Genomic DNA, 27,209 nt, shown 5'->3' on the forward strand with positions numbered 1-27,209 from the left:
CTCCTAAGACTATCTCATTCCTGGATGGAAGAACCACTCAGAGACTAAGGGACCATTTCTTACCCTAAGACAGAGCCAAGCTCAGAATTACTGGAGATTACCCACAGAACCTAACAAAATATTATCCAGCACTGTGTAAACCAGTTTCCCCATCCTTGTTGCTCAATATCTCCCATGGAAACCATAAAGCCTTTCTTACCACACTGTCTTCTCAACTTCTCTATCACCAGACCACCAACATCACTGGGTGATATGGCCTTTCTCTTGGGAACTATAAAGAATACACTCTTCTTTTGAGGGTCCATGTGCTGGTCACTTTCTTCGTTCTGATTAAGCACAGTTCCAGCTATACTTAGACACATTCCTACTCCCTCTCCTTTAGATGAGATAGGTATTATTTGGTCTGAGTTGCACAGAAATCGAGACATGAGGACTTGATATTTGAACAGAAAACCCCACTTCAAAGCCAGTATTCCAATTATATGATAAATTTTCTCCACATATAAATTCATATATTTAAGTAGGTGTTACTAGAAGCCTATCTTATCATTGCCATGGGCCAAAGCTTTTCACAGAATATTCCTGGGAACAATCGTTTGATTATGTTCCTTGTAAAACGGTTTCCTTTTCCCCAGTTAAGCTTAAGTTTTAGCCCTACATTCTAGTTCATAGAAATGTCTTACAAATGAAGGAACTGCTGTCCCTTTCCCCAGTGCTGTAGATAAGAGATTAAGATCCACACACAGACAAGATCTTTGCCGATGCTTCCTTGACTCACAAGTTTGTGAATTCAGATTTATTCTGTCACAGGGACTAAGCTAGGAGCCACTGTAGCAGGGAGAGTACAGACAGGGCCTCTTGTCCTTTGAGTACCCAGAAGCCTTTACTTGGAGAAAACTAGCCTGGTAAGCAGTAGCCTTCTTAGCTTGCTCCTTCACAGGCACAAGCCCCAGTGTGTGTTGTTGAGGACTTTTATCTTCACTTCAGGTCGGCTCTCCTTCACTAGCCTCAGTCACCCTTTTCCATCTGAAAATGTGAACAATTTTCTTCTTTCTTGACTTCTCCAATAGCTCTTCTTCTCTCAAGTCACCTTTAGTTATCATAATAACGGCCCCACCCTCACTTCCTGATAAGAAATCAGCCAACAGGTGTCTGAGAAGATCTGAGCATGTTACTACTGAGTGTCATACAAGTTCAGTGACAAGAAGTTCTAACCAGAGGATCTCATTGTCAGCTTACAGAATAACACCTGTAAGAGTCTTTCTTGCTGTTGATCCTGGATCTCAGCATCACAGGGTCCTGAGAGCTGTGGATGTAGAGAAAACTCAAGATTGTTTTCAGGAAAAAAAACATGCATGAAAACTGGTGGGTATTTCCTCAGCTTTCTTAGATACAGGGGAGTGCAGAGGCTGTAGTAATCCCTAAATACTGGGGGTGATCCCCAAATACTGGTAGTACTCCAAGAATCACCCAATCCTTGTCAGTACCATTTCTTCTCTCAGTTCTGCAGCCCAAAACCTCGTGAAGGATTCTTGTCTCCCACTCCAGTCCGAATTAATACCTGTTCTCCCCATATAATTTTCACTGTTGCCGATATGACACATGATAAGTACTCTATCCTTCCAAAGTAAGATGTTCTAATTAAAAAATTGAAGGCTAAAATGTGTACAGGAGCTACGCATTTTTACAAGTGGGACTGGGACACTATCCTTCTTCTTCTTCTTCTTCTTCTTTTTTTCTTCTTTGCTCAGTCCCTTGGAAATGAGAGCAGGTAGGATGCCTTTGTATCCTTCGGCAACTAACGTAATAAACACGAAGAGCTTAATGCTTATTTTTGAATTACATTTCATTTTGGCAATTGTGCGGAGCCCTGCCTAATTTAACAAAAGGCTTCGAGAGAGGGAAAAAAAAAATACAGCAGAGCAGACACACATAGCAACCATTAAATTAGGATACAGGCGTGAGTGCCACGCAGAGAGGGGAGGCTTCTGCCAGGCAAAGCAGGAGCAAGAATAATGGCAGGCCCACGGAAAGCTGGCTTTCTTGGGTTTAGACTGAAGGAGATGGATCTCAGCCCAAAGCAACCTAGAGATTGGCCTCTAGGAACACTGTATCCCGGAGTTCCCTCTTGGCACTATTACGATGCTCTCTCCTATGGGGGAAAAAAAAAGCCATAGTTGGATTTTATGAAAATCAGTCCTACGACTTTTTAGGATCTCCACGTGATTTTCCTAGCTCTTCCTTTTCACCACAATAAGATGCACAGATAATGGGGGATTATTTTGCATGATGCCTTGTAAGAAGACATTCAATTGCCAGCTAGGGAGACAGACATGGAGTGGAGGGGCATTAAGTGTCTCTAGGTAGGCCATCAGAGCAGGAGGCTTATAACAGCTTTTTGCATAGGCCCAGGAAAACCTTAGGACTCAAGACTGGATGGGCAGGAGCAAAGGAGTAGTCATTTACACGGGCTCAGCTACCTGGAGTAGCAAAGGCAGGTCAGTTCTCCAGGTTGGGGTTTGACAACTTTTGAATGGCATTGAGAAAGGAAGGTGTCAGTGCTAGTTTTCAATTTGCTTTCCCCAGAACTCCTTCTCCAGCCCTCCCCTCCATCTCCCCACCCATACCAGAGGAGGGAGTGAAAGGGACTCAGCCCCTCCTCAGATCTCTGGGGTACAAGGAGAGAGCAGAGCCCCTTGAGACACCAGAAACCTTCCCTCCTGGGAATCTGGGCATCCGTGGATGCTTCTGTCCCGGTGCTGCGGGGGTTAAGGTGGGAGCCCGCGCCCAGCACCCGCCAGGATGAGCGCACAGTCCGCGCCTCCTGCCAGCCAGCTTGCTCCGAGTCGACACCGGGAGAAAGTGGTGGTCAGGGATGCTGCTGCTGCCATGACAACCCTGGCGGTCGGGGCCCGCGCACGTCGGGGCTGCTCCCCGGAGGAAGGCGGCGCGGAGGACGGGGGCGGCCGCTGAGCGTGGCGTCCGCGCGTCCCCGCGTCCCGTGCAGCGTCCCCGGAGGAGGCGGGGGCCCGCAGTCGGCTCAGCTCCCGGTGCCCAGAGCCTGCGCCGCCGCGCTCCGCGGGCTGGCGAGGGCCGGCCTGGCAGGACTCGCCCACTGGGCTATCAGGACAACAGCCTCCGAGCAGAGGAACTGGGCTACGCCTGCCGCGGGTCACCGTGTGGAACTTTTTATCGCCTTGGGGTCCAGATGCGAGACTCGGGGCTGTTTTCTAACTCCATCCAAACATGTGTGTGATCTAATAAAACATTTTCTTCTCTCCTTGAAATCAGGAGCTTTTTTTTATTATTATTATTTTATTTTATGACATCTCCTTTCTGTCAGAGACACTTGCCTTCTTTGGGTTATAAACTTTTGATGCCAGACCTCTGCAGAACGCGCCCAACTGAATCTTAAAGTAGCTTCACCGAGAGAGGCAGAGAACGCACAATCTGTGACCTTCGTCCCTGCTCCTTCCTTCGTGCTCTCCCTCCCCCCTGGCTCCCTCCGCCCCAGGGAGTGTTGAGAAAGCTCTTTTTTGGATGCAGGAGGGGGCATCTGGTTCTGCTAGGCTGGAAAGCTGAGGCTGGAGCCGAGGAAGAATTATTAGGCTCCGGAGAGCCTGGACTCAGCCTTGCCTTCTCCCGCTCCCTGCTCCTGTTTTGCTCTCTGTGTGCTTTCGCTCCTCAACACTTCCGGCTGTTCTGAGAGGGCAGGGGACAAGGACCGTGCAGCTGCAGGAGTTCTGGGAAGTTCTGGCTGTCGAGAATGGGGGTCTGTGGGTACCTGTTCCTGCCCTGGAAGTGCCTCGTGGTCGTGTCTCTCAGGCTGCTGTTCCTTGTACCCACAGGAGTGCCGGTGCGTAGCGGAGATGCCACCTTTCCCAAAGCTATGGACAACGTGACGGTCCGGCAGGGGGAGAGCGCCACCCTCAGGTAGGGAACCGTCCTTCATCTGGGGACAAAACCCTTTGCACAGGGCTTCAAGGGGAGGGAGTGAGGGAAAGAGAACAAGAAGCTAGAAAGAGGGGCATTTAAGCATGTGAGAGACTTTCTGTGGGGCCCAAGAAGTGGCGAGTTACGTTGTGTGCTTGCTGGTACCTGTTTTTCGTAGACATCTTTGTCATTTGATCCTCTTTTGGTCTGCAATCTTTGAGGCAATGTCAAAGTCTACACTTGGGACTCCATGTATTCATGGGGCCATGAGATGACAAGTTTCACACCCGGATCAGACACTGCGTAGTTAACTAAATACACTTGGACTTTTTTTTCTTCCAGGCCAGGAGGATGTGATGCCACAGGATTGCCTTCAACTAACCAACCATCTGTGATGGAAGTGTGTGTTGGGGGTGCTTTTAAAATTGAAGGCTCTAGATTTTCCGTGCCGGGGCACGACTTTTTACGAGTCTGATGAAGACACAGCCCCTCAAATCTAAACCTGTGCTGTGCACTTGGGCCCTGATGCAAATTATGAGGCCTTTGTATCTTTGTGGGCTGGGACCGAGAAGAGGAAGCATGTAGTTTTTATGCACCGACATCATTCCTGTGTGAGAAGCACAATGGGGAAGCTTTTTGTTTTAGCTTAATGAGTTACAAAGAATCACTTCCATGCTCCGGGCAGAGAGATGGGGATGCTCTGAATATGAACCTTTGGGGACTGGGCCGGCTGCAGGAGAGACTTTAATAAAAATGCAGCCACCACTTTCCACCAGCTCAGCAGATATCATCTTTTATCCCTTTAATGAGGCAGTTCTGGTCCTAGGAGACAGATTCAGGGACATCCCAGCTTAACTACGTCTCACAGTGTACACAGGGTGAATGCGTTTGCCCTGCCTGTGACTTTGATGGTTATGGTGAAAATAAAACATTCTGACCCAGATTCTGCAGCCAGAGTGCCTGGCTTCTACACGGAGATATTGAGGGTGGGGTTTCCTTCTTCCTGGTCCCTGTGCTTTTTCTTGTGGAGTCCTACCAACCCAGACAAGCCTCTCCCCGAGAAAGAAATCAGAGCTTCTGAAACATCACTGTTTCTTCCACAAACTCTAGGGTTAAATTTGGATTCCTTCTGCCTTGGCAGGTTCGTAGGTAAATTGTCCTTTCAGCTGGTGAAAGGTCCCAAAGCCCTGTCTTCTGGACCTGCATGGTCATAGAAAAGACAACAGAGATGTTCCTTATAGACAGCATGAGTTGCAGGTGTATCTTGTCCTTTGAGCATCCCTTAGCTTGTAGCAGATGAAAGTGCGTTATCCTTATTTTGTTGCTTCAAGGAAGGGTCCAGGTCTGCTCTTTGAGGTATGATTTGTGGGAATGCACTTTGTCAGGGGACTGGTGGTTCAAAAGTGTCAAAAGCGTATTCCCAAAGCTTATGTGGACCCAGGAAATGTGGGCACTCAGTAGTGGCAAGAGAGTTTGAACATTGCTGCATGCATTTTTTTTTCTTCCAGTCTTTTGTTAGAGGAGAAGACTTGTGTCATAAACAAGGTCCTCCTTGGTATAAGATATCACTGATAAATTTACAGATTCTGCTGTCCTCCTCCTGCCCCTGAAAATAAAAATTAAACCAGAAACTTAGAAACATGAGCTTTTGCCTTCTGGGATGCAGTAAGATAGTTCCACCAGCAGAGGGCCAGCTCTTCCAGCTACCTTTTTTTTTTTTTTTTTTTTTTTTTTTTTTTATTAGCTGCTGGCCTGTTTTCATGATCTTCAATTCTAATGTTTAACAGCTGGGCTTGGTAATGGGAAAGGGAATAAAAAAGGAAAAGCTGAATAGTTGCTTTTCATGCTTTGTGGGAAACAACAACGTACATGTTCAACTATGACTGCTGCTGCTTACCTGACTGTTGTAGCTGACTTTTAAAAGTCAGCACAAGCCCTGTTGATTTTGCCTCTCTTCTCCCTTCTGCACCTTTCCCCTGCTGAGACAAACATATTCCTGCATCCTCATCTCACTCTCTGGATCTTCTCTACAGGTTTTACCTCATGTAATCTCTTCCATTGCTCTAATTTTATAAGGCGCCTTCACCTGACAATCTTTTCTTGTTAGCTATGGCCTCCTTCCTTTCTTCCTCCTATCATTAATTCTTACCATTCTCTATGCTATTATTTATTTTAATAATAATAAATAATAAATAGATTAATTTATTTGCTACCCCATCAACATTTCTTTAAAGAACATACACACCCCACACAGATTTCTGTAGCTTGGCTTTGGACCTTTTTTCCCCCCTGCCTTCTAACCATGAATAAGCCATGTTCCTTTCTTATCAGGCCCACGTGCTACTCAGTTGTTTCCCTGAGAGGCCATGTTCTCTGTAAGTGGAAACCCACAGCCTTGGCCTTGGAGGAATCAATCCTATGTTATTGGGTAGTAGCTTTGTGGTTTAAAATTGACAATTCATTCTGTCTTCTCATCTTTTGCAATACTGGGGATCAAACCTAGGGCTAGGAAAGAGTTGTGCTATAGCCTAATCAAATTCTCCATAGTCTTCTAGCTCTGTGTAAATAACTTTTATGTCTCCTTGTAGAGTTCATTGGTGATTTATTTTTTGGGAAGGTAGTGCTCACAATGCATCAAAGAATTAAATGATACTTGTGTCTATCAGAAATAAAAAAAAAAAAACCTCTTAAAAAGGTCTGTTTCAGTTCACATGACCTCCAGTTTCTTAATCTTGAACAAAGTCAGACAAGGAGCAGAGAGCAGTAGTCAAAGCCAAGAAATCTAGAAGCTTGGATACACACTCAGACTTTCCTGTGAAAATCCTCCCAGCTCAGAGAGGACACTTGCTTCCCATGGGAGCTCAGCTTTGTTGTGACAAGCCTTTGATTCTGCTGAGGGACCTTCAGAAGTGACATGCCAAAGAAGACTAGAGTTTTCAGTATAGATAAAAACTCATTTTATATACACAAGGCCATATCACCATCCCTGTAACTATTCATAGGGCTGCTTGAAAAGTAAAAATAATTATTTTAATACTGAGTTATTTTGCCTTTTGGAAGAGAGATGATATGGAAAATGGAGGTGCTATTCTTTATGGTTGAATTATACCTTCTATGAATCTGATTTGAATTCATTTATTACAAATGGGCCCTCTTGGCCGGAATCATTTCATTACAATTATGAGCTGTTGGGTTAAAAATGTTCTGTGCCTTTTTGTTAGATTAGATATGACAAGTATCTAGGAGTCCTCCGTCTGAATCAGTGCCCATATTCAGATAGGAGCTCTGGGTCTGTGCATGGTCAGCTGGCATTTATGAAGCCATCTTAACTGAAACAAGAAGCCCCTCTAGACTTACTTTTGTTCCTCTGTGCTTTGCTTCCCTAGTCACATGGATATTTTGAGGGGCGCCCTAGAGGAATGGCTGTATGCTCATTGTATGCCCGCTAATCTAGGGTTACGCTTAATGATTCTTTTCTCAGCTACCCTGCATTTTCATTTGGAGCTCTGAGGTAGCCCATTCAGAAAGGGTATGTGAGGTTTAACTCAGAGAATCATCTGAGCAGTGGGATTTTGCCAAAGCAGCTGGAAGAGTGGAACCCCCCAGGACAATGAGCTGACCTTGACCTTGCTGTTTTCTGTATTATACACACACTATCAGCAGCTTGCCCTTTCAAGTCAATTGGCAAGTGGGAATTACGGCAGCTATCGGGTCTTTCAAAGCTTGTATCAGACTCCTGTATGTTAATGTTGAAGGTGTCCAAATCAGGGGCCATGCCAGTGTGAAGCACTACTTTTGGTGTGGAAAAATGAGGACAGGAAAAGACTTGTGAGTAAGTATGGTCCCAGAAAGAATCCCCTTCATGGTGATGATAACCCGAGCTGCTTGTGGTGAAGGTACGTGAGAAAGTATTTCAAATAACCACGTGGAGCTGCGGTTGGGCAGAGTTCATGTCAAGCATAAGGGAGGCCCTGACTTTCACCCCCAGGATGAATTAGAAAATAAAATGTAAATGTTAATTTCAGTGACTAAGGAAATGGACATCTCTGTGGACATTTCAAACTCCCTTTTAGCATCTTTTCAGGTAAGCCAGAACTGAGAACCACTACACTATAAGGCTTTATGTCCTATCATATCTGATTAAGGCTATCTCCCAGAGTCCTTCTCTTGCATTTAAATATCTCCCCCATGACATGTATGTGCCTGGAAGCTATACCAATGCCCCAGAAAGAGCAGGAGTCAGGGCTCAGGGCCTACGTACCTCAAGCTAACTCTTAGGTTGTCTTCCTTTGACTCTCTGGTCATGAACAATTCAGTATATAGTATACATATGTGAACAATTTCTGCCCCGTCTGTAACGTCAGGAGAGAAAGAGCACACAGTGTTATATTCTGTCCACACTACAGCCATGAGTCGCATTTGTGCAATATCCCAACATGCTTAAATCATGTCCAGATTACTTATCTAATGAAACATAGATGTTGTGTAAATTGTTGTTACCTTGTGTTGCATAGCAAATAATGACAAAAGCGTGTTTTGTATAGACACACTTGATTTATTTGTAGTATAATTTTACCTATGGCTGCTGAATCTATGGATGTAGAACCCACAGTTATAGAAAGCTGACAACATGGGCTAGTTGCTACTGAGACTTCGTGGAACTCCTTGATAACAATAGATGATATTCTCAGCTTATTCCTGTTTTATCTTGTCTACCACCTCCTTCTCCACCCACACACATACACACACCTTTCAAACTCATTAGTCTCTTTTCATTTCTGCTCAGCTTCCTGCCTTCTGCATGTGGTCAAGAACTGCCCTCAACTCAATACCAGTAACATTTGCTGCAGACCTCTGCTCTAACAGACAGGCCCTGTGGATGTATGATATCTTCCGGTGTGGCTTTTTGACAGACTGTGGTGTAGTGGAGCTCCTGTTATTTTTGCTGTGTACAGATATTATGCCGGGTACCAAAGACTAAAGGAAGAAGTAAAGTTCATTGCTATAATCCAGCTTAGCAGGCCATACCTGTTTACAGTACTCTGACTTCTACAGCTATAAAGTGCTCACGCCTGAACATTGTGGCTGTTGCATACTCATGGGCCACACTCACAGATCTTAGGGACTTGAGGGATTTTGGATCCCACTCAAATCATTTGCCAGAGGAGACAGTTCTATCCACCAGTATTGCAATAAGATCTGAAACCCCGCAGAAGTCTTTGCTATCCCTGAGGGCAAGACAGCAAGCAGGCAGCTGAGTTTAGAAGACTCCTTTGGATGTTGTAGAATATGTCTGGAAAGAAGGCTGTCAGGTCTCTGCAGAGATTCACAAGGAGATAAACAGAACACGGATTTCAGTATCCCTGCTGAAGGACCAGGTACACCTAGGATTAGTTCATAGCTACAAGGTTGCCTGGACCTGGAAGAGCAGGACTGGACGGCACTACATGCAGTCTGTTGTCCCTAAACAATGAAGGGACCTCCCTCCCACAAACAACATACAACAAAGCCAGGGATGGATTAATGTGTTGGAAAGCACTAAACGTGTAAACTTGTGGCTTTCTGGAGATTCCCGAAACTCAGTAGCTGTCATCCAAGCACATTGGCTACTTATCTGGCCTCTTTTAGTAAATTTGGGTGTATAGTTCAGCTTAGCTCTGTCTGTGTTTCTTTTTCTTTTAGTTTCTAGTAAAGGACTCTCCCTTAGCCTTCATATGCATTCACTATGTGGATACCAGCAGAGGAGATGTGGTGTGGGATCTGATGGGAGCTAGATACAGGATCGAACATAGTGAGATACAGCTGAAGGGAAGAGTCAAGTTAGTTTTATTTGACCTTTACAGTAACAACCTTTTAAATAACTTATTATTAATAGGAAGATGACTTTCTGTTAGTTAAGAGATGAAAGAAAGGAATTACTCTAATATCCATAGAAATCTATATTACTTATTAAGATAGCAAGAAAGTGTATTCTTGATAAATATGTACATTCAAGATTTATATACTCATATACATGTATCAAGAGTATCATATTCTCTATATGAATATATACATGTATATATACATTTTGATGTTTCATATATATCCATATGATGTATGAACTCTGGTGCTTCATATATACATGTGAATATATATATATATTCATATATATACATATATATATATATATATATAACCAAGATATGTCATATTTATTATTCATTATTTTATTTACCATGCAGGGAGATGCCTTTGCTGGTGTCATATATAGTGAAATGAATGTATGAGGAGAGTCTATTAAAGCAGATTCTGAGTTCTTTGTATTGGCCCATTTGTAATCCTATCTAATCTTCTAATTACACCTGCTCATACCCTATTATACATTATGTTCTATTATACCCTATCTTTAACAACATAATATTTTTATTAATTCTTTGAGAATTCCAAACAGTTAATATTAAGTCTATACAGCCTCACTCTTTGTTCCTACATCTGCCTTGTCCAATTTACCCATTTTCCTACCATTTCTCAAATTCATGTCTCCTTTTCTTTTTTTGTAATAACCCACTAAATATAATTTGTATTGTCCACACATTCATGAATGTGGGGACATCCACTGATGGACCAGAGGATACACTCTTAATGCAAATGAACTCTCCTTTCACCAGAAGCCCTCATTTGCCAGTAGCTCCCCAGTTAGAAAAGCAGATTCACAACCCCCTTCCCATTCACTCTATTGATCTTGTGTGGGTCTGGTGAGTACGCAAGGCTGCAGTGAGTTTGTGAGTACAGCAGTCCTGTCATGCCAGCAGAGACTATTTCACCCCAGACCTCTCCAATGCTGGTTGTCACAGTCTTTCTGCCCTCTCCTTTGTGATGGTCCCTGAGCCTTGGGGGTAGGGGTGGGAGCGATAATCTAGGTGCCTCATTTGTGCCTAATGCCTAAGAACTCCAGGAACACTCATTCTCAATTTTTGCCAGTTGTGAGACTCTGTGTTAACTACTTTCCAATGCATCAGGAGGATTGGGAGAAATGCTTATGGTTATAGAGATATGAATTTAGAGAGATTCTTGACACCATGTCTCTTTAGCAAAGTAATAGAAGTTTCACTCCTTGGGCCTGTAAAGTTCCCCTCTATGGGTTCTTGACAAGGTTATCAGGCATATATTTCTTCCTATGGAGCAGCACTTAAGTTAACTCAATCAGAAAGCAGTGGGCTACCCTCAAACATCTATATCACTACAGTCATGATTGGTAGGTCATGGGGTTAATAATATAAAAAACGTGTTGACAATTTCTCCCCCCCCATCCCCACTGCCTACTGGGCAAACCCCAGTACTATTAAAGCTAGCTGACAGAGAGAAGGCCTCATGGCCAGTACCAACTCAATTTTCCCATGTCTTGTGATGAAAGTATGCGGTATCCTCAGCAATAGGGTCTGTGATCATGTTGTGGTATATAACTACGAACAGTGGCAAGAGCCTTATTGTTTTGGGGGATCCTTGAAATATTTCTAATCAATAATTCAAGAAGAGGTACACTACAGTTGGCACTGGCTTTCTGTTTGGCAACTATGGCTTCTGGGAGGAGCACTACCCCATGTGTACAGTAATACATACATACATACATACATACATGAATGCATGCATACATTCATACATACACACATACATGCACACATACATACACACATACATCATATATATATACACACACACATATATATATGATGTATGTATATATATACATACACTGTAGAAAATAGGTTTTCATATGTTCTTTTTACATATTTTGATGTTTTATTTTAATCTTTCCACACACTCTTCCCTGCTCTCTCCTGCCACCTCTCTCCATATCTACACTTTCTTCTCCATCATTCTCTTTCTCTCCTTATCACACTTGCTCTACTATCCTCTATTTTCATCTCTAGGCTCAGCATTTGTCCTGCCAGGAGGCTGTGCCTCTTTTTAAGGCACGGAAGGTTAGCCAAAGGAAGAGTTTGTGCCTCTGTTCCTTCCCCTGCAGACCCTTTAATAACCTTGCAAGGCCTTCAGAATGAAGTATGCTTTGAAAAAATAAAACATCCCCCATTATTTATGATTTACTGTATGAGCTATCATATCAGTCACATGTGAATTCACAGTGTTTAGAATGTTACAGTTGCAATTAATGACCTGGGAAATTTAGATTTAGGAAAGTTGGGCTGCTTGCCTTTGGTAAAATGTTTTTATTTTCTAAGATTTATTTATTTATTTATTTCTCTGTCTATTTTGTTATATTAGTAGGATATGCATGTATGTGGGTACACATGTTCTATAGCACGAGTGTTGAAGTCAGAGGGCAACATGCACGAATGAGTTCTTTCTTTTTCCCATATGGGTCCCTGAGAGTAAACTCAGATTTCCAGGTTTAGCAGCCCTTACCCACTGAGCTAGCTCAGGACATGACCTTATAGTTCTTAATGGGACAGAGCCCAGTTGGCTGCTAGAAGGTTTTCCTGTTGCTTCTCAAATTTATAGCATTATCTTCCCCACTTACATATAGAGACCTGAGTAGGTTTCCTTGTATGGAAAACATAGGAAAGTGAAATCAGCCCTTGGTCTTGTTGACACACTGTGCTGAAGACCAGGAGATCTGCATATAACTGTCTTCTGTCTTATCTGGGGGGATCCGGTCTTGCCTGATATCTAAATCTCTCACCTACATTCACATAGACATCGGTATCTTCTCTGTAGCTGGAAACTGTTCAAAGCTCAAACATAGAGCAGAATGCTAAGCACTGGCAGGCCCACCATACTGTCAGCGAGAGCTCTTGGCTTAGGACTGCTCTGTATTGTCCATTCTGTCCTGTGACAGAGTTCAAAGTACCTCAAAAGGCTTGCAGAGTAAAACAGAGTAGGCAGGCCATTTCTTGGCAAGAACTTGCCCGTGAGGAATTGACTGGTCCCGAAACACAGGCTCAGTGAGGTAATTTCTTTAAACCCTAGTGTACATGCATTCCATATTCTCCTTCCCATTTTTATGTTCACATTTTCGTTTAAACCATTAAGACTGTGAAGAGCGCCATGGGGCTTCTGTTCACCTTGCCACTGATTCATACCCTAGAGAAAATTTGTGACCCATTTTACCCTCCTCTTCCCTGGAAATGATACATTTTTCCATAAATTAAAGAGATGCAGAAGGACTTGACCTGGCTTCCCATAAAAGCACTGATCAATAAAGTTGGAAAAAAATTGGTTTTGCATATTAAACATTTTCAATGGGTCTGAAGATTTATGGCATCTCGATTAACCAAACTTCCAATCCATTATAGGAACAAAAAATATTCTAAGTGGTTGTTAAGTTTTCTAGCTAGATTCCAGAAGATATTTTAACTCAAAATTACCCCAAATGCTGTATGCTTGTGCTGAAGAATAGTACAAATATGTGTTTTTCTGTAGAAGTAATTATACAAAAGATTAGAAAAACCAAATATGATAATTTTTATGAGTGCCAATATGGAAGAAAAGTGGGTGCAATTAAAAAAGATAACATGGGAACCTATTCTCAAAGATATTACTGAACACTTTGGGGAGTTTGATTTGTGGTTGTACTGATCCAAATTCAATGCTAAGATACAGAGCAGAAATAGGACTCAGTCTGTTGTTCTGCGTGTTCATTTGTCTTGAAGCACATGCCCTGTGATTGGGGATAGTTGATAAATATTAACCACAAAGGGAGACAGAAAGTGTAATTGAGAAGCTGGAATCTCAGGTCAGTGGTGAACAGCTCTAGGCAAGGGGCAGAGTCTAGTGTCAAAGGTTTGAACATGACCATTAATAACTCCAGCTCCAGGGTATTTGACACCTTTATTTGGAATCTGTGGATACCTGCACCCTCACACACATAAGCTCCCGTGACACCAATGGAATTAAAGGGAAAATAAAAATATTTAAAACATAAATAAAAAGGAATGGAGAAAACCATGAGAGAAGAGAGTGGAAGATGTTTTCTTAGTTGGAATCAGCTAAGATGTGAAGGAAGAGGAAGGAAGATTCTGAGAAAAATGCAGGTGTAAGAAGGAGTAAAGGGAGGAAGACGGGCCTTTGGAGCAGTTGAAGATAGGAAAGAAAGTTCCCAGATAATAACCAGTGGCTGCCTGACTCTTGGGTTCATGGGGATACACATAGGGCAGCCTTCAGCTGGTACAGCTGCCAGCAGAGGCAAAGGCAAATCATGGGGTCTTTTGATTCTCCCAGGCTGCAGCCCTGGGGGAGCCTCACTTGCTAGGCAATGTCTAACTAATCTAGGTTAGATCCTACTCAGGTTGTCTGTGGTCTGATCCCTGGCTTTGTCCTGTCAGAATCTCTTCTCTGAGAGACCTTTGCTCTTGACCCCACTCACAGAGTTGAGGCATTTACAAAGCCCTCCTTTAGAATGTTCACCCAAGAGTTCATTGTACAGGCCATTTTGTGGGGGACTGAAGGCCCATTATCTCCTATGTGTCCTGACCCTATCCCCTATCAACCCAACATGGCTACCACATCACTTACTTGTCTACGTTGAACACCCAGGGATGCCATCCACTTTCTCACCCACTCTCTGGCTATGTGGCTTTTCCCTGGTGGGCAAAATAGAATTATTATCAGCATACAAAGGAAATTGAGCCCATCAGGTATTATATTAGAGTAGCTACACTTCCACCGAGATATTGGCTATAAGGTGCCCTCTGTAAGTTCAAAGGAGTATTATTCTCAAAGGTGCTTGTTGTGATGTCTCTAAAGATACTTTTCTTGAGCTAGGGATCTGGGTCAGTTAGTAGGGTGCTTGCTTGGCATGCTCAAAGTTCTGTTTTGACTCTCAGCACTGTATATACTAGGCATAGTGTTGCCTGTAATGCCAGAACTGGGGAGAGATAGGCAAATGCATCTGGAGTTCGAGATAGTAAGCTTTCGTAGTGAGTGTGAGGCCTTATCTGGAATACCTGGGACCTTTTCTTAAAATTAAAATAAAAAAAAATCAGGCATTCCTTTTCCAAGGTGCCTTCCATACCCCCTCTGTCAAATGCATTATTGTTTTCTAATGCTCTTTAAGGGCTGCTTTCCCAGTAAATTCCTAATGCATGGTAGGTTCCTGAAATTGTTTTAACATTGAATTCTTTTTTTTTTTTTTTTTCTGTCCCTTGCCCTTCGGACCGCACCCAAGCACACATGCAGCACACAGGCAGCCTGACATTCCAAAAGTCTTCTTTTCCTAATGGAGATATTCTCACCTATTTTGAATTGGGAAGTCATTGAAGTTACAACCACAGTTTCTGGCATTTGAATTCTAGTGGAGATAATGATCTCTCCCCACAAAGCTGGTATTTAACTTGTCCTGTCTCCTCCTGCTTGTTACAATTGCGGTGTCTGTGAATTTTACAATTCTTAAAGCCACTGGCAGGAGATTTTGAGCAGCTGCAAGGGAGGTGTGCCTGCTGCCTCTCTGTTACCGAAGTTTCCTCCATAAAGGCTAGCATGTTCTAGAGGTGTGTCTGTACACTTTGGGGGCTGGAAAGGCCAAAGGGAATAGTCACTGAGGGCATCTGGGCTGAAGGACTTTGTACACATTCCCTCAGTCATCTGAATGCATCTGCCACTGTAACAAGCCCCATGGTGACATGCCTGGCTGTCTCAGCAGCCTGTGTGCTCTGCACCTGCACAGTGGGAACTGTGTATAGAATGCTCTTGATTATATGCTCTGTCTTACAATTGGCAAGTCAATGGGTGCTTAGTGAAATGTAAGATAAAGTATAACCTCTATCAAGAGGTTAAGAACATCAGCTCTGCAGTCGAAAGACTCATTCAAATCCCAGCTCAAGCGAGTTCAGTAATGGCTGTATGTTGTTGGACAAGTGACTCCATTTCTCTAAACTTCAATTTCCTGATTAGAAAAAAAAAGCAAATGAACAGGGACTATATATCCACTTCACTGGGTTATTGAGAGGGAGGAGAAGGCCTTGAATTTGTAAAGAGCTTAACGTTTGGAATTGTAGGAAGCTCACAATGAACAACAGCTCTAAAAATTGAAACAACATCCTTCTTTATTTAGGAAGATTGCTTCCAGGACCTATGCAAACTGAAAAAAAAAAAAAAAAAAAAAAAAAACCTGTGCATTCCATAAAATGGTGCAGGATTTGCATATAACCTATGCATATCCCACAGTGTACTTTAAATGATCTCAAAATTACTTATAATTTCTCTCACATTACAAATAGTTGCTATGCTATATTGTTTAGGGAATGATGCCAAGAAATAAAAAGGTACAGGTAATATCATTGCATCTACAATCACTTCTCCAATCTGTGTGATCTGTGACTGTATGAATTTAGGATATGGAACTGAAGATATGGAAAGCAGGCCACATTGTATTCAACTTAAACAATAGCATGCATTTGGTGGCCATTACATGTCAAGCACCATCGTAGACAAAGTAGACATTTAAGAGCTGAATTAATTGTATGCTCTCTTCTATAAATATTCATAAATAGTGAATAAATTGGTAGAATACAGAGCTCATAGATCATGAAGTAGAGGAATGAAAGAGGAGGAGAAGAGGAGAAAATTTTGATTTAAGTGAAATATTCTCATATTAAGTGTTCATATCAACAAATTGGAGCATACATGTTTCAACCATGGTGTTGCCAAATTTGAGGTCACAACCTATGCCCTAAGTTAGGTCTGGCCACCAAAACCCAATAAGTTAGCATAAACAGCCAAAGTAATGAGATGAAGCAGAGCCGTGTGATATATTCAGTGACCCTATTTAGAAGAACAAAGTTGCAGAAAACCACACAAGTATACACTGGTGAATACAAGTTTGAATACAAGGCCAAGGAATTTTACCTTCAACAGCCCTGGCAAGATGTGGTACCACCCACCATTAATCCATCATTTCTGGGCTTCAGTCTCATCCTTCAAGGTGATGTGAGAAGTTGTAAGAACTTGGTGAACTCTTTCAGTCGACAAGCTCCTTTCTGGCCCATGCCTCTTCTTTCTCACAAAATATGATTCTTGGAGGAATTTTTATTTAACAGGGGATCTATCATTTTAATAGTTTGAGAGCCAGACTGTGACATACAATGTCTCTTCAGAATATCTTCACTTCTGCCCTGCTTGTTTACAAAAAAAAAAATTTATTACCTGCCCCATCTCAACCCCACCACACACAAAAATATCCCTAGGGCTTCTTAAATTTTTGTCTTAGATTTAAAATATTTTTATCTTATGTGTGTAGGCATTTTGCATGTATGTGTGTGTACTCTATGCATGCAGTGCCCAGATCCAAAGGGCAATGGATTTCTTAGACTTGGAGTTACAGATAATTATAAGCTGCCATGTGTTTCCTGGGAACTGAACCCAGGTCCTCCTCAAGAGCAATTGCTTTTAACTGCAGAGACATCTTCCTTACATGTGCATGCCTCTTTTTTGTGTGTATGTGATGAAATATAGATGACATTTATGTTCCTTCTTGTCTTACATGTTAAATTCTGTGACATTGGGTCCATTCACATAGCTGTGTACCATCACCATGGTCTACCTTCAGAGCTTCTAGCCTCTATTTTGTGGGTCAGAACCCACCATTGTTTTTCTCTGAGTCCCTGGAAACTACTATTACATTTCTTGTCAACATGATTTTGAATATCCTTTGTAATGGGACAATGGTATCATGTAATAATTATTACATGTCATTTTGTGATTGGGCTACTCATGTTATGCCATGTCTTTGAGGTCCACTCCTGTTACACGTATCAAATCAGATTTCCTTTGTAATACTCATTCATTGTGCTTCTTATGACACATTTGATTATTCATTTTTGATGGGCATTTGGGTTGTATTTATAGGATTAATTGTGCCATGAACACAGGTGTGCAAATACTTTTGGGTCTTAGTTTTTTAAATAAACCCTCAAATGCTGCATCTCATGTAGTTTTTTGCTTAATTATTTGAAGAAACTACTATACTACTTCCATAATGGTTGTGGTGTTTTATTTGCCCACTATCAGGGGGAAATGATTTTACTTTTTCAACACTTCTGCTAATGCATGTTTTTTTTTTTTTTTTGTTGTTGTTGTTTTTGCTTGATATTTTTGTAAGACTAAATTTAATGAGCATCTATTAATATTTTATTGTGATTTTGATTTTTATTTCACTGACGATGAGTACCGTTTTCTGACCATTTGGAGAAATATCTACCCAAGGACATTGCTCATCTTGTTAATGGTTCTCTGCTTTGTTGTTGGCTTATAGTTTTCCTGCATTCTAGAAAGTAAAGCCTTCATCTGATGTATGGTTTGCAGATATTTCCTCCTAGTCCATGTGTTGCCTCTTACTTGTTCACATTTATATAATATTCTTGGATACATCAAAGTTTCATGTTTGGGGCTGGGATTTATGCTAAAGAACAGAGGTCTTACCTAGCATATGATTATGCACAGGGAGCCAGGTTGGTTCCAGCATCAAATAAGCTTTTCAGTTGTTCTTCTGTCTGGTTTAGGTTTAGTTTTTCATGTCTTTTGAGTATTGTATTGTGTCTAAGAAATCATACCCCATCTAGCACAATTAGCTTCACTCCTGGTCTCTCCTAGTAGTTTTACATCCACAGCTCTTATATTTGAGCTGATGTTTATGTGTGGCATAAGACACGGGTTCACCTATATATCTCTACATATGGATATACAGTTTTCCTAAAACTATTTGCTGAAAATACTTTTTAAAATTTAATAATCTTGCTATTTCACCAGAAAAAATTCTAACATTTTTTAGATTTATGCTGTATTCATGACTATATAAGCTTTTATGCCTAGGCCACATTATTTTGATTATTGTAACTTTGCATTAATGTTTTAAATTAGGGAATATGAGATTTTCAATGTCATTAGTTTTGAACACTTTTTTGACTGTTTGGGGTCTCTTGAAATTCCATGTGATGCTTACAATAGACTTTTCTATTTTCGCAACAATAAAATCACTGGGCTTTAGACGGAGATTGCAGTGAGTTGAGCTCACTTTCAGAAAGCGCTGACATCGTCACTCTCTCGGGGTTGCCTAGTCACACAGAACACATGTGCTTTCATTTCTTTTACTTTTTTAACCCATTTCAAACCTCCCTGAACACTTTTACTTGTCTAAGCCTTTCACCTTCTTAGTCACACCGGTTTGGTTCTTTTTAGCTTTTGTAGTAGGGATAGAATATAGAACCCAGGGTGTTACAAATACCAAGCAAGCATTTTACCACGGAGCCACATATCCAGACTGTTAACTCCTTTTTCAAAAATTAGAATCCTTTTCATAATTTCTTTTCAGATTGCTTATTGATCCTATAGCGAAATACAACTGGTTTTTGTGTGGTAATTTTATATTTTGAAACATTACTGTATTTTTTTTATTCTATTCTTTTTTGGTAAAAAATCTTCAAAATTTTTGGCTTGGAAGATTATGTCATTCGTTAACAGATTACTTCTACCTTTACAATGTGGATATTTTTATCATCTTTTTTTTTGCCTTATTTCCCCTTCTAGATTTTTCTAGGTTGTTTTCAATAGGTGCAGTAGAAGCTGGCTGACATCTTTGTCTATAACCTCCATTGTTAGAAGAAAAGCAGGGCCTTCTTCATCACTGATGTTCTTAATCTTGGCATGCACACTCACACACACACACACACACACACACACACACACACACTGTGAGTGTGTGTGAATGTGTGTGTGTTCTGTTTTCAGTGTATACTTAAATGTTAGGTCTATATTTATTCACTCATTTATTTTGCATCAGCATATATGATAGTGTGTGATTACTTTTTTGTTTTTGTTATTATTTTCTTTGTTTCTTTTTCAATATGTTATTGTGGTTTGTTTCAAATATCAAATTTTATGGTAGCTAACCTTGCATTGCAGGAGTTAATCTGGGTGTTATCTGGGTGCGCTGTAAAATCCTTTCAGGGTACCTTTAAAGTCCATTTGCAAGCATTTTGCAGAGAATGTTTATCTCAAGATTTATAAGAGGTTTTGTCTATAGTTTTAGTTTTCCTTCATCTTGTTATTGGGCTATGACTGGTTCACAGGATGAAGTTAAAGGTGTTTGTTCTTCTTTATTTCTTCTGGAAGAGTTTGAAGAAGGTGTTGTCAGTTAAATCTTGGGAAGATTTATTAATGAAGAAACTGGGCCTGAGCATTGTTGGGCGATTGCTGATTTGTAATTCAGTCTCTAGCAAGGTGCAAAGCTGTTCAGATATGCTATTTCCTTACCATCTATTCTGGAAAGGCTGAATTCCTTCTAAGAATTCCCCATTTAACCAAGGTTATCTATTTACAGGCAGCCATTTGTGCACAGTACTCTGAGTAATCCTTTTGGTTTCCATAAAATTATTTGTAATGCTGCCATGTCCTCTTTTCCTTTTAGGATGTTTCTTATTTGAATCTTTCTCTTTTTCTCTCAGTCAGTCTAGCTAGAGATTATCCAGATGGGTTAATTTTTCAAACAATAAACTTTGGTTCGATCAAGGATATAATAGTGGTTTTATTTCTTTCTCTCTTTCTATCATCTGTCTTCTTTCCCTTTATTCTGATGTTTATGTTTCTGACCTTCTTCAGTGCTGTGCTACTTTCTCTGTCTAGACCCTTACATGTTTAAAGTTGCTTGTTTAAAAAGAAATCCTTTTTTTGTCCTATGTGTCTAGAACAATCACTCTCAGACTTCACATTGTTTTTGATGCAGCCCATGGGCCTGTGTATGTTGAGACTTTGTGTTACTTTCTTTCCAGATACTTCTTTTTAAGTTTCTGTTTCTCTAGTGCTTTGTACTTGAGTGTTTGTTTAATTTCCACACACTTGAGCATTTCTAGATGTCTGTCTGTTATTATAGATGTCTAGTCCCCCTCCATTCTGAGCAGAGAGTACTTTGTGTCACATCACACTATGAAAATTTGTCCAGACATATTGAGGCTGCATTTATGATGGATTGTGGCAACTGTCTCATATGTCCTTTAAGAAAATGTATAACCTGCCTTTATGTGTGGAGTATTCTATGTGTGTCTGTTTTCTATAGTTCATCTATAGTGTGTAGAGTGTTCTGCTTGTGGTATAATTTATCTAAAATGATATTTACTCTTATTTTCTCCTTTTTTTGCCATTTTCTCATTATTGAAAGTGTCCTGTATTAGTGTTGGCACCATGTCTTGCCCTTGTTCTACCAAAGCTGTTTTGTTTGATTAGATGATGGGTTGTTTGTTACATGCATGCTCAAAATTCTGTATATTCTTAGGGAACTGGTCCTGTTATCATTATGTAATGTCCTTTGTCGTTATGAGAGTCTACAGTGCATGATATTAGCCTGGATTTCTCTGTTCTCTAGTGTAAGTCACATTGAACTGACTTCACTCTTTGTCTTTCAAAGTGCATGGATTAAAATCTCAGGCATCATTCTTAGAGCTAGCACAGACTCAGGTCTACTTGTTATTCTAGTTAGACCTATTCTGCCATTGCCTGTCCTTTGACTGGACAGTTTTTTCCTACTTACATGTAAACAATCTAATGATAAAGGGGCTTATTATATAGTTTTGTTATTATATATAACATCCCCAGGCTAATTTCCTCATTTACTGCTTTTCTTTGCAATTACTTGTTTTTGCCTGAAGTACATAGTTTATTTTTCTCTTATTTCTGCTTATGAATGATCCATAGGTATTTTGTGGTATGTCTTCATAGTTTAAATGGTGACTCAATTCAGTATCTTGAACTCTTGACTATTTATTTTAAATAAATATTATCATTCACATTAAAAAGTTAGATACCTCTTTATATTGTTGATATAAGTTAGTATATATTACATATTTGTTAAATGGAATAATATTCATTTTTTATAGTGTTGTTTTTATTTTGAGATAATGTCACCTTCTGTACCCTAGAATGCCTCAAACTCTGGCTCCTCTGGCCTTTGGTTCCTCAATGTTTACATTACAGACATTACCATGCCAAACCTTCATTTTGCTTTTCAAGTCCAAGTAAGAACTGAATTAAAGTAATAATGAGTTGCAAAACAGGTTATAAAGATAATTCTTTTTCTAGTTCAAACAGGGTCATGAAGTTTTTGGGTTTGGTAGTAGATAAATACATAGAAACATGTGTGATAATGAAAGTTTAAAATTCCATGCCAAGTCCCACAGTGTCCTGTCTTAACAGCTATTTTAATTGTATAGAAGAAGTTCATTGAGTTTATAGGTGTATAGGTTTTGGGTCTGTTAACTTTGGTGTGAGATTATTTTTTTAATTTGCATTTTTTTTTACTAAGAAGGTTTATGAAATCCTAAAAAAATTAAAATGGAGAAATGCAACAAAATTTTAGAAATAGTTTTTCTTTTCATCGATTCATTGGCCAGATCATTTTAAATTGCTTAGATTTTTTTTTCTCCAGCTTTTTCATGTTTCTATTTGAGCAGCTCCTTTTAGCATTTCTCAGAGGGAAGTTTCAGTGATAATGTCTCCACAGCTTTACTTATGTGAAAGTGGTTTAATTTCTTTCTCACTCTTGAAGGATGTTTTCACGGGATACAGAACTTTTGATTGACAGTTTGTTTTGGCTACTTGCTTTCAGCACTTTAAATACAAACTGCAGGGCTGCTGGGTTGCGATTCCCCTACAGGAAAACAGGCAGAGGATCTTAGTTTGGTTCCCTTACGCCTTGTGAGTTTGTCTTTTATCGCTCTCAGGATTCTCACTTCGTCTCCAGTGTTGACAGATGAATCATAACGGATCTCCGTGTGGTTATATTTGGGTTCACCCCAAATAAGGTTCAGTAAGCTTCTTATATTTATGAATGCATTTCTCCTTTCAAATTTGGGACATTTGTTGGCTATATCTTCAAATAAACTCCATTTTGTAAAATGTCTTCCCATTTCGGAACTCTTGATTTGAATATATTGGGCGTCTTGGTGATGCTTTAGTCATCTCTTTAGATTAGATCATCTCTCTCCTCCGAAGCTTCCTCCTTCCCACTGTTTACTGCACTTTCCCCCTTTTGCTTGTTCCTCATACTGGTTTCCAATGACCACTTTCCGAACTGCTCATTTCCCCCGAAGACTGCTGTGGAGTATCTCTAGTGAGTTTTTATTGTTATTACCTTTGTTTCCGATCCAAAACTCTGTCTCCAGTGCTATTTTAAGATTACTTTACATCTTGGTTGAAATTGTAATTTTGTTTGCTTGCTTTCATAATTGCCCTTAGCTCTCTGTGCCTGAGCATGTTCCTGCATGTGTGTGTGAATCGGGGATACGTCCCACGCTGTGTGCACGTGGTGCACGCAGAAGTCAACCTCAGTTGCTTTTCCTTGCTTTCCCAGGACAGGGTTTCTCTTATTGCTCCCAGTTGGGTATGCCAGATTACCTGGCCCACGGACTTCTGAAGAAACAATTCTCTTGTCTTCATGTCTCATACCCTGTAGGGTACACTAGGAGACAGTCATCTGCATTAACCCTATCCAGCTTCGATGTGGGCTGTGATGATCCAAACTCAGGTCCCCAGGCTCACCTTGCATGTACTTTACCCACTGAGCCTTCTCTTCCCTTCCACCTTTAGTTATGTACGTTCATCTTCCTGTGGCTTCTTAGGAATGTTTAAGGCATTTAAGGCATTTAAGAGGCATTTCAAATGCATTTACAAATTACGTATACCTGGCATTCGTGAAGATTTTGGTGGTTCTTCGATCTGGGTGTTTTCTTGATTCTTTGAGTGCCTTGTTAGCTTTTATTTATTTATTTATTTTTTGAGGGGGAAAGGGTTTATTTTAGCTGCAATTCCAGGTTACAGCATATTACTGCAGGGGAGCCACAGTGGAAAAAATTCTGAGACAGCTAGTCACATCACATCCACAGCCAAAGAGAGGAGGGAGGATGGATACATTGCATATCTGCTTGCCTGTGATCAGTTAAGTAAATTTCTCTACACGTACGCAGTTCAAAATCCCTTGCCTAGAGAATGGTGCCACTCACAGTGGACTGGGTCTTCCCAAGCCAATCAGTATCTCAAGATGATCCCAGACAGACATGCCCACAGGTCAACTTAGTTTAGATAATTTCTCATTAAGATTCTCTTCCCGGGTGGTTCTATGTTGCATCAGGCTGACAGTTAACTATGCAGCAGACGTCCCTATGCCAAGCAGAGTTCAAGACAAGTATAACATCAGGCTCTTTTCCTCTCGGTTTAAGTCTTTTGTGTCTACCTCCATTTAACTAGAAAGACAATCTCATCACTAAAGCCAAATGTATTGTTTCCTTTCTGCTTTACCTATGTAGACTCATTTTGCAGATTTTTATTATATCAATTATTTACATGTTTATATTTAATTATTTTAGTTATACAAATTTATGAAGTGCTTTGTGATAATTTCATACATGCACAAGCTATATCTTATTTTTTATTGAAGAACTTTATTTTAAAAAACAGAGATAAATGTACAAATTTTAAGCATTTTGGCATAAAAGTATACGATTACATTTTTGTCATTGCTTGGCTTTTTTTTTTAAGGTTTGATAGTGTGCATTAATATCTTACTAGTTACAATGAGCATAAAGTACATGTAAAACAGGATGTAACCTGGAATTAGTCAAGGTTTTCTTGGTGTGTAAGGAGTAAACATAATGGTTTTTTTCTTTTCTTTCTTTCTTTTTTTATCTTGAACTTCACACAGTCTGTGAGTTGTTTCTGGGGTATTCAGAGCTTTTGGGAGTTAGTATCCAATTATCAGTGACTGCATATTATGTCTGTTCTTTTGTGACTGGATTATCTCACTCAGGATGATATTCTCTAGATGCATCCATTTTCTTAAGAATTTCATAAGGTCATTCTTTCTGATAGCTGAGTAGTACTCCATTGTGTAAATGTACCACAATTTTTGTATCCATTCATCTACTAAAGGACATCTGGGTTCTTTCCAACTTCTGGCTATTATAAATAGAGCTGCTATGAACATTGTGGTGCTTGTGTCTTTGTTGTATGTTGGAGAGTCTCTGGGGTAAATGCCCAGAAGTGGAAATAACTGGGTCTTCAGGTAGTACTATGTCCAATTTTCTGAAAAATCGCCAGACTGATTTCCAGAGTGGTTGTACCAGTTTAAAACCCCACCAACAGTGGAGAAGTGGTCCTCTTTCTCCACATCCTTGCCAGCTGTCATCTGAACTTTTGATCTTGGCCAATCTGACTGGTGTGAGGTAGAATCTCAGGGTTGTTTTGATTTGCATTCCCTGATGGCTAATGATGTCAACCATGTCCTTAGATGCTTCACAGCTGAGTGCCTTGTTATCTTGTTGAAAGGACAAAGAGAAGCTGAGCTGATCAGACCTGTGCAGAGACTTTCAGGTCTTTTCCTGGCTATTTGGTTCCTAAGCCATTGTCTGTGTGTATGGTTTTATGCAACATAAAATGTTACTTTAAAATATCCTTTTTTCTTGAAGGATCCCTTCCTATTCCTAACCCTGGACTTTAAGTAATTTTGTATTCACTTAGCAGGAATCTCTTGCCCTACATAACTTCAGAGGACCAAGGAGCAGGATACTGATTTTTACCAAATACTACTCTGTTATTACAACAGAAGTGGAGCAAGATCCACTGAAAACGCCACTTCTTAGGATTTTTATATTTTGATTGAACATTTGAAACAAACGTCCACATTCTAAAAGTAATAATTTCATGTGAACATGTTAGAAAAGCTGAGGCAACAGGATAAGCCATGATCTTGAAAATTGGGAACTACAGAGAACCATGGCTCATGGTGACCTCGTGATCATTGCTGGGGTCTGGCTTCTTCTAGAAAGCTATAGATTAAGGATTATTTGACAAACGAACATCAGAGGATGAATTTGGGGAGCCTCTGCAATTCTGTGAACTTCATCTTTAGGATTCCCAATTGCTCTTGGAATAGATCTAGGACAGTCAAAAAGTACAAAGTAGCTTCTTTGAAATATACTCAGTGGCTTCTGATTTTCTTAAGAAATGCCTTCCCTCAAAGGAAATAAATCTTACTAGAACATAACGCACAAAGGAAGTAAAAATATTCAATTCCAAGCCCACAGATTAAAAGACCAAAAAGCAGATCTTGAAACAGGGCAAATATCAGACAAAACTAAGATTTGTCAGAGATATTATTAGAATTATCAAACCGAGGATTTAAAATAACTATGATTAATATGCTAAACTCATGGACCACATGTAAGAACAGATGGCGAACATAAGCGAAGTGACTGAAATTCTAACAGGAATAAAGGAAAAATATAGAACTTAAAAAAAAAGAAAACAATGTTTTAGGAATTACAATTACCTTTTATGGACTCACTTTGGGACTAAACATAGTTAAGGAAAGAATTAGGAAGGTTGAAAATATACTAATAGAAATTCCCCCAAAAATTTCCACTAAAAGTGCAAGAAAAACAAAAAGACAATATCCAGAAAATCTAAAAGTTGTGAGGCAAGTGTAGAAGATACATACATGATCAGAATACCAGAAGGAAAAGAAAAAGAAATAGAAGTTGTGTTTCTAATCACAGTGACTAAAAAATCTCTCACACTTAGTATCAAACACCAAATGACAGATCCAGGAAGGAGTAAGAACCCTAAGCAGGATAATTTTTAAAAATTAAATGGCTGTGTCTCAGCATATCACATTCAAACTAAAACTGTTTAAGTTTCTCATCAAGAAAAACTTTTGAAGAAAAAAAAAAAAAACAAGGCAGGAAATTTTCCTTGCTATAGAAGAGCCAGGATAAGAATTCTGCTACATTTCTTTAGAAAGCATACAAAGTAAATGAGAGCAGGGTGAAGTGTTTAATGTGTTTCTAGAAAAGAAACACCAGCCTAGACAAAGAGTTGCTTAGAAGGAAATGAAGGGATTTGTCTTCAGTAGCCTTGCCTTGCTTGGACAGGAGGGCAGTGTCCTGGATCAGGTCACAGTGGCAGCCTTCTTGAGCTCAAGACAGTCATGACCACATGACTTTGCTCCATCTTACAGCACCTATACCACCATCAAGGAACAAGATGGTTTTTCATTTTTAATTTTCAATAATTACAAATCTACCCCCAATATTCCTCCCTCACCCTCTCCCTCTCCTTCTCCCTCTGTGTGTGTGTGTGTGTGTGTGTGTGTGTGTGTGTATGTTAGGTGCATGCACACACACACACACACACACACACACACACACACACACACAAGCTTTGTTTCCTGGGGTGGAGGACAATAGAATTTCAACTTAGCTGGCTCAAAAGCTTTCTTGATGCCACACATGTTAGAAATG

At 40.3% G+C, this 27,209-nt stretch overlaps 1 protein-coding gene across 3 annotated transcripts in view; it reads left to right on the forward strand.

Moving 5' to 3' along the window:
- OPCML (opioid binding protein/cell adhesion molecule like) overlaps positions 1-27,209 on the forward strand; it is a gene marked incomplete at both ends in the record, with an annotated part of 1,083,292 nt that overhangs the window by 576,824 nt on the left and 479,259 nt on the right. Inside the window, one exon of one of the 3 annotated variants that reach the window (XM_080929744.1) lies at positions 3,849-3,933. In XM_080929744.1, the coding sequence (XP_080785870.1) occupies positions 3,849-3,933 (85 nt within the window). Of the gene's footprint in view, positions 1-3,556; positions 3,934-27,209 lie in introns of those variants that run through there. The other 2 variants (XM_080929745.1, XM_080929743.1) reach the window with 2 other exon arrangements.

This window comes from Micromys minutus, assembly GCF_963924665.1.
Source record: "Micromys minutus genome assembly, chromosome: 16".
NCBI classification, from domain to species: domain Eukaryota; kingdom Metazoa; phylum Chordata; class Mammalia; order Rodentia; family Muridae; genus Micromys; species Micromys minutus.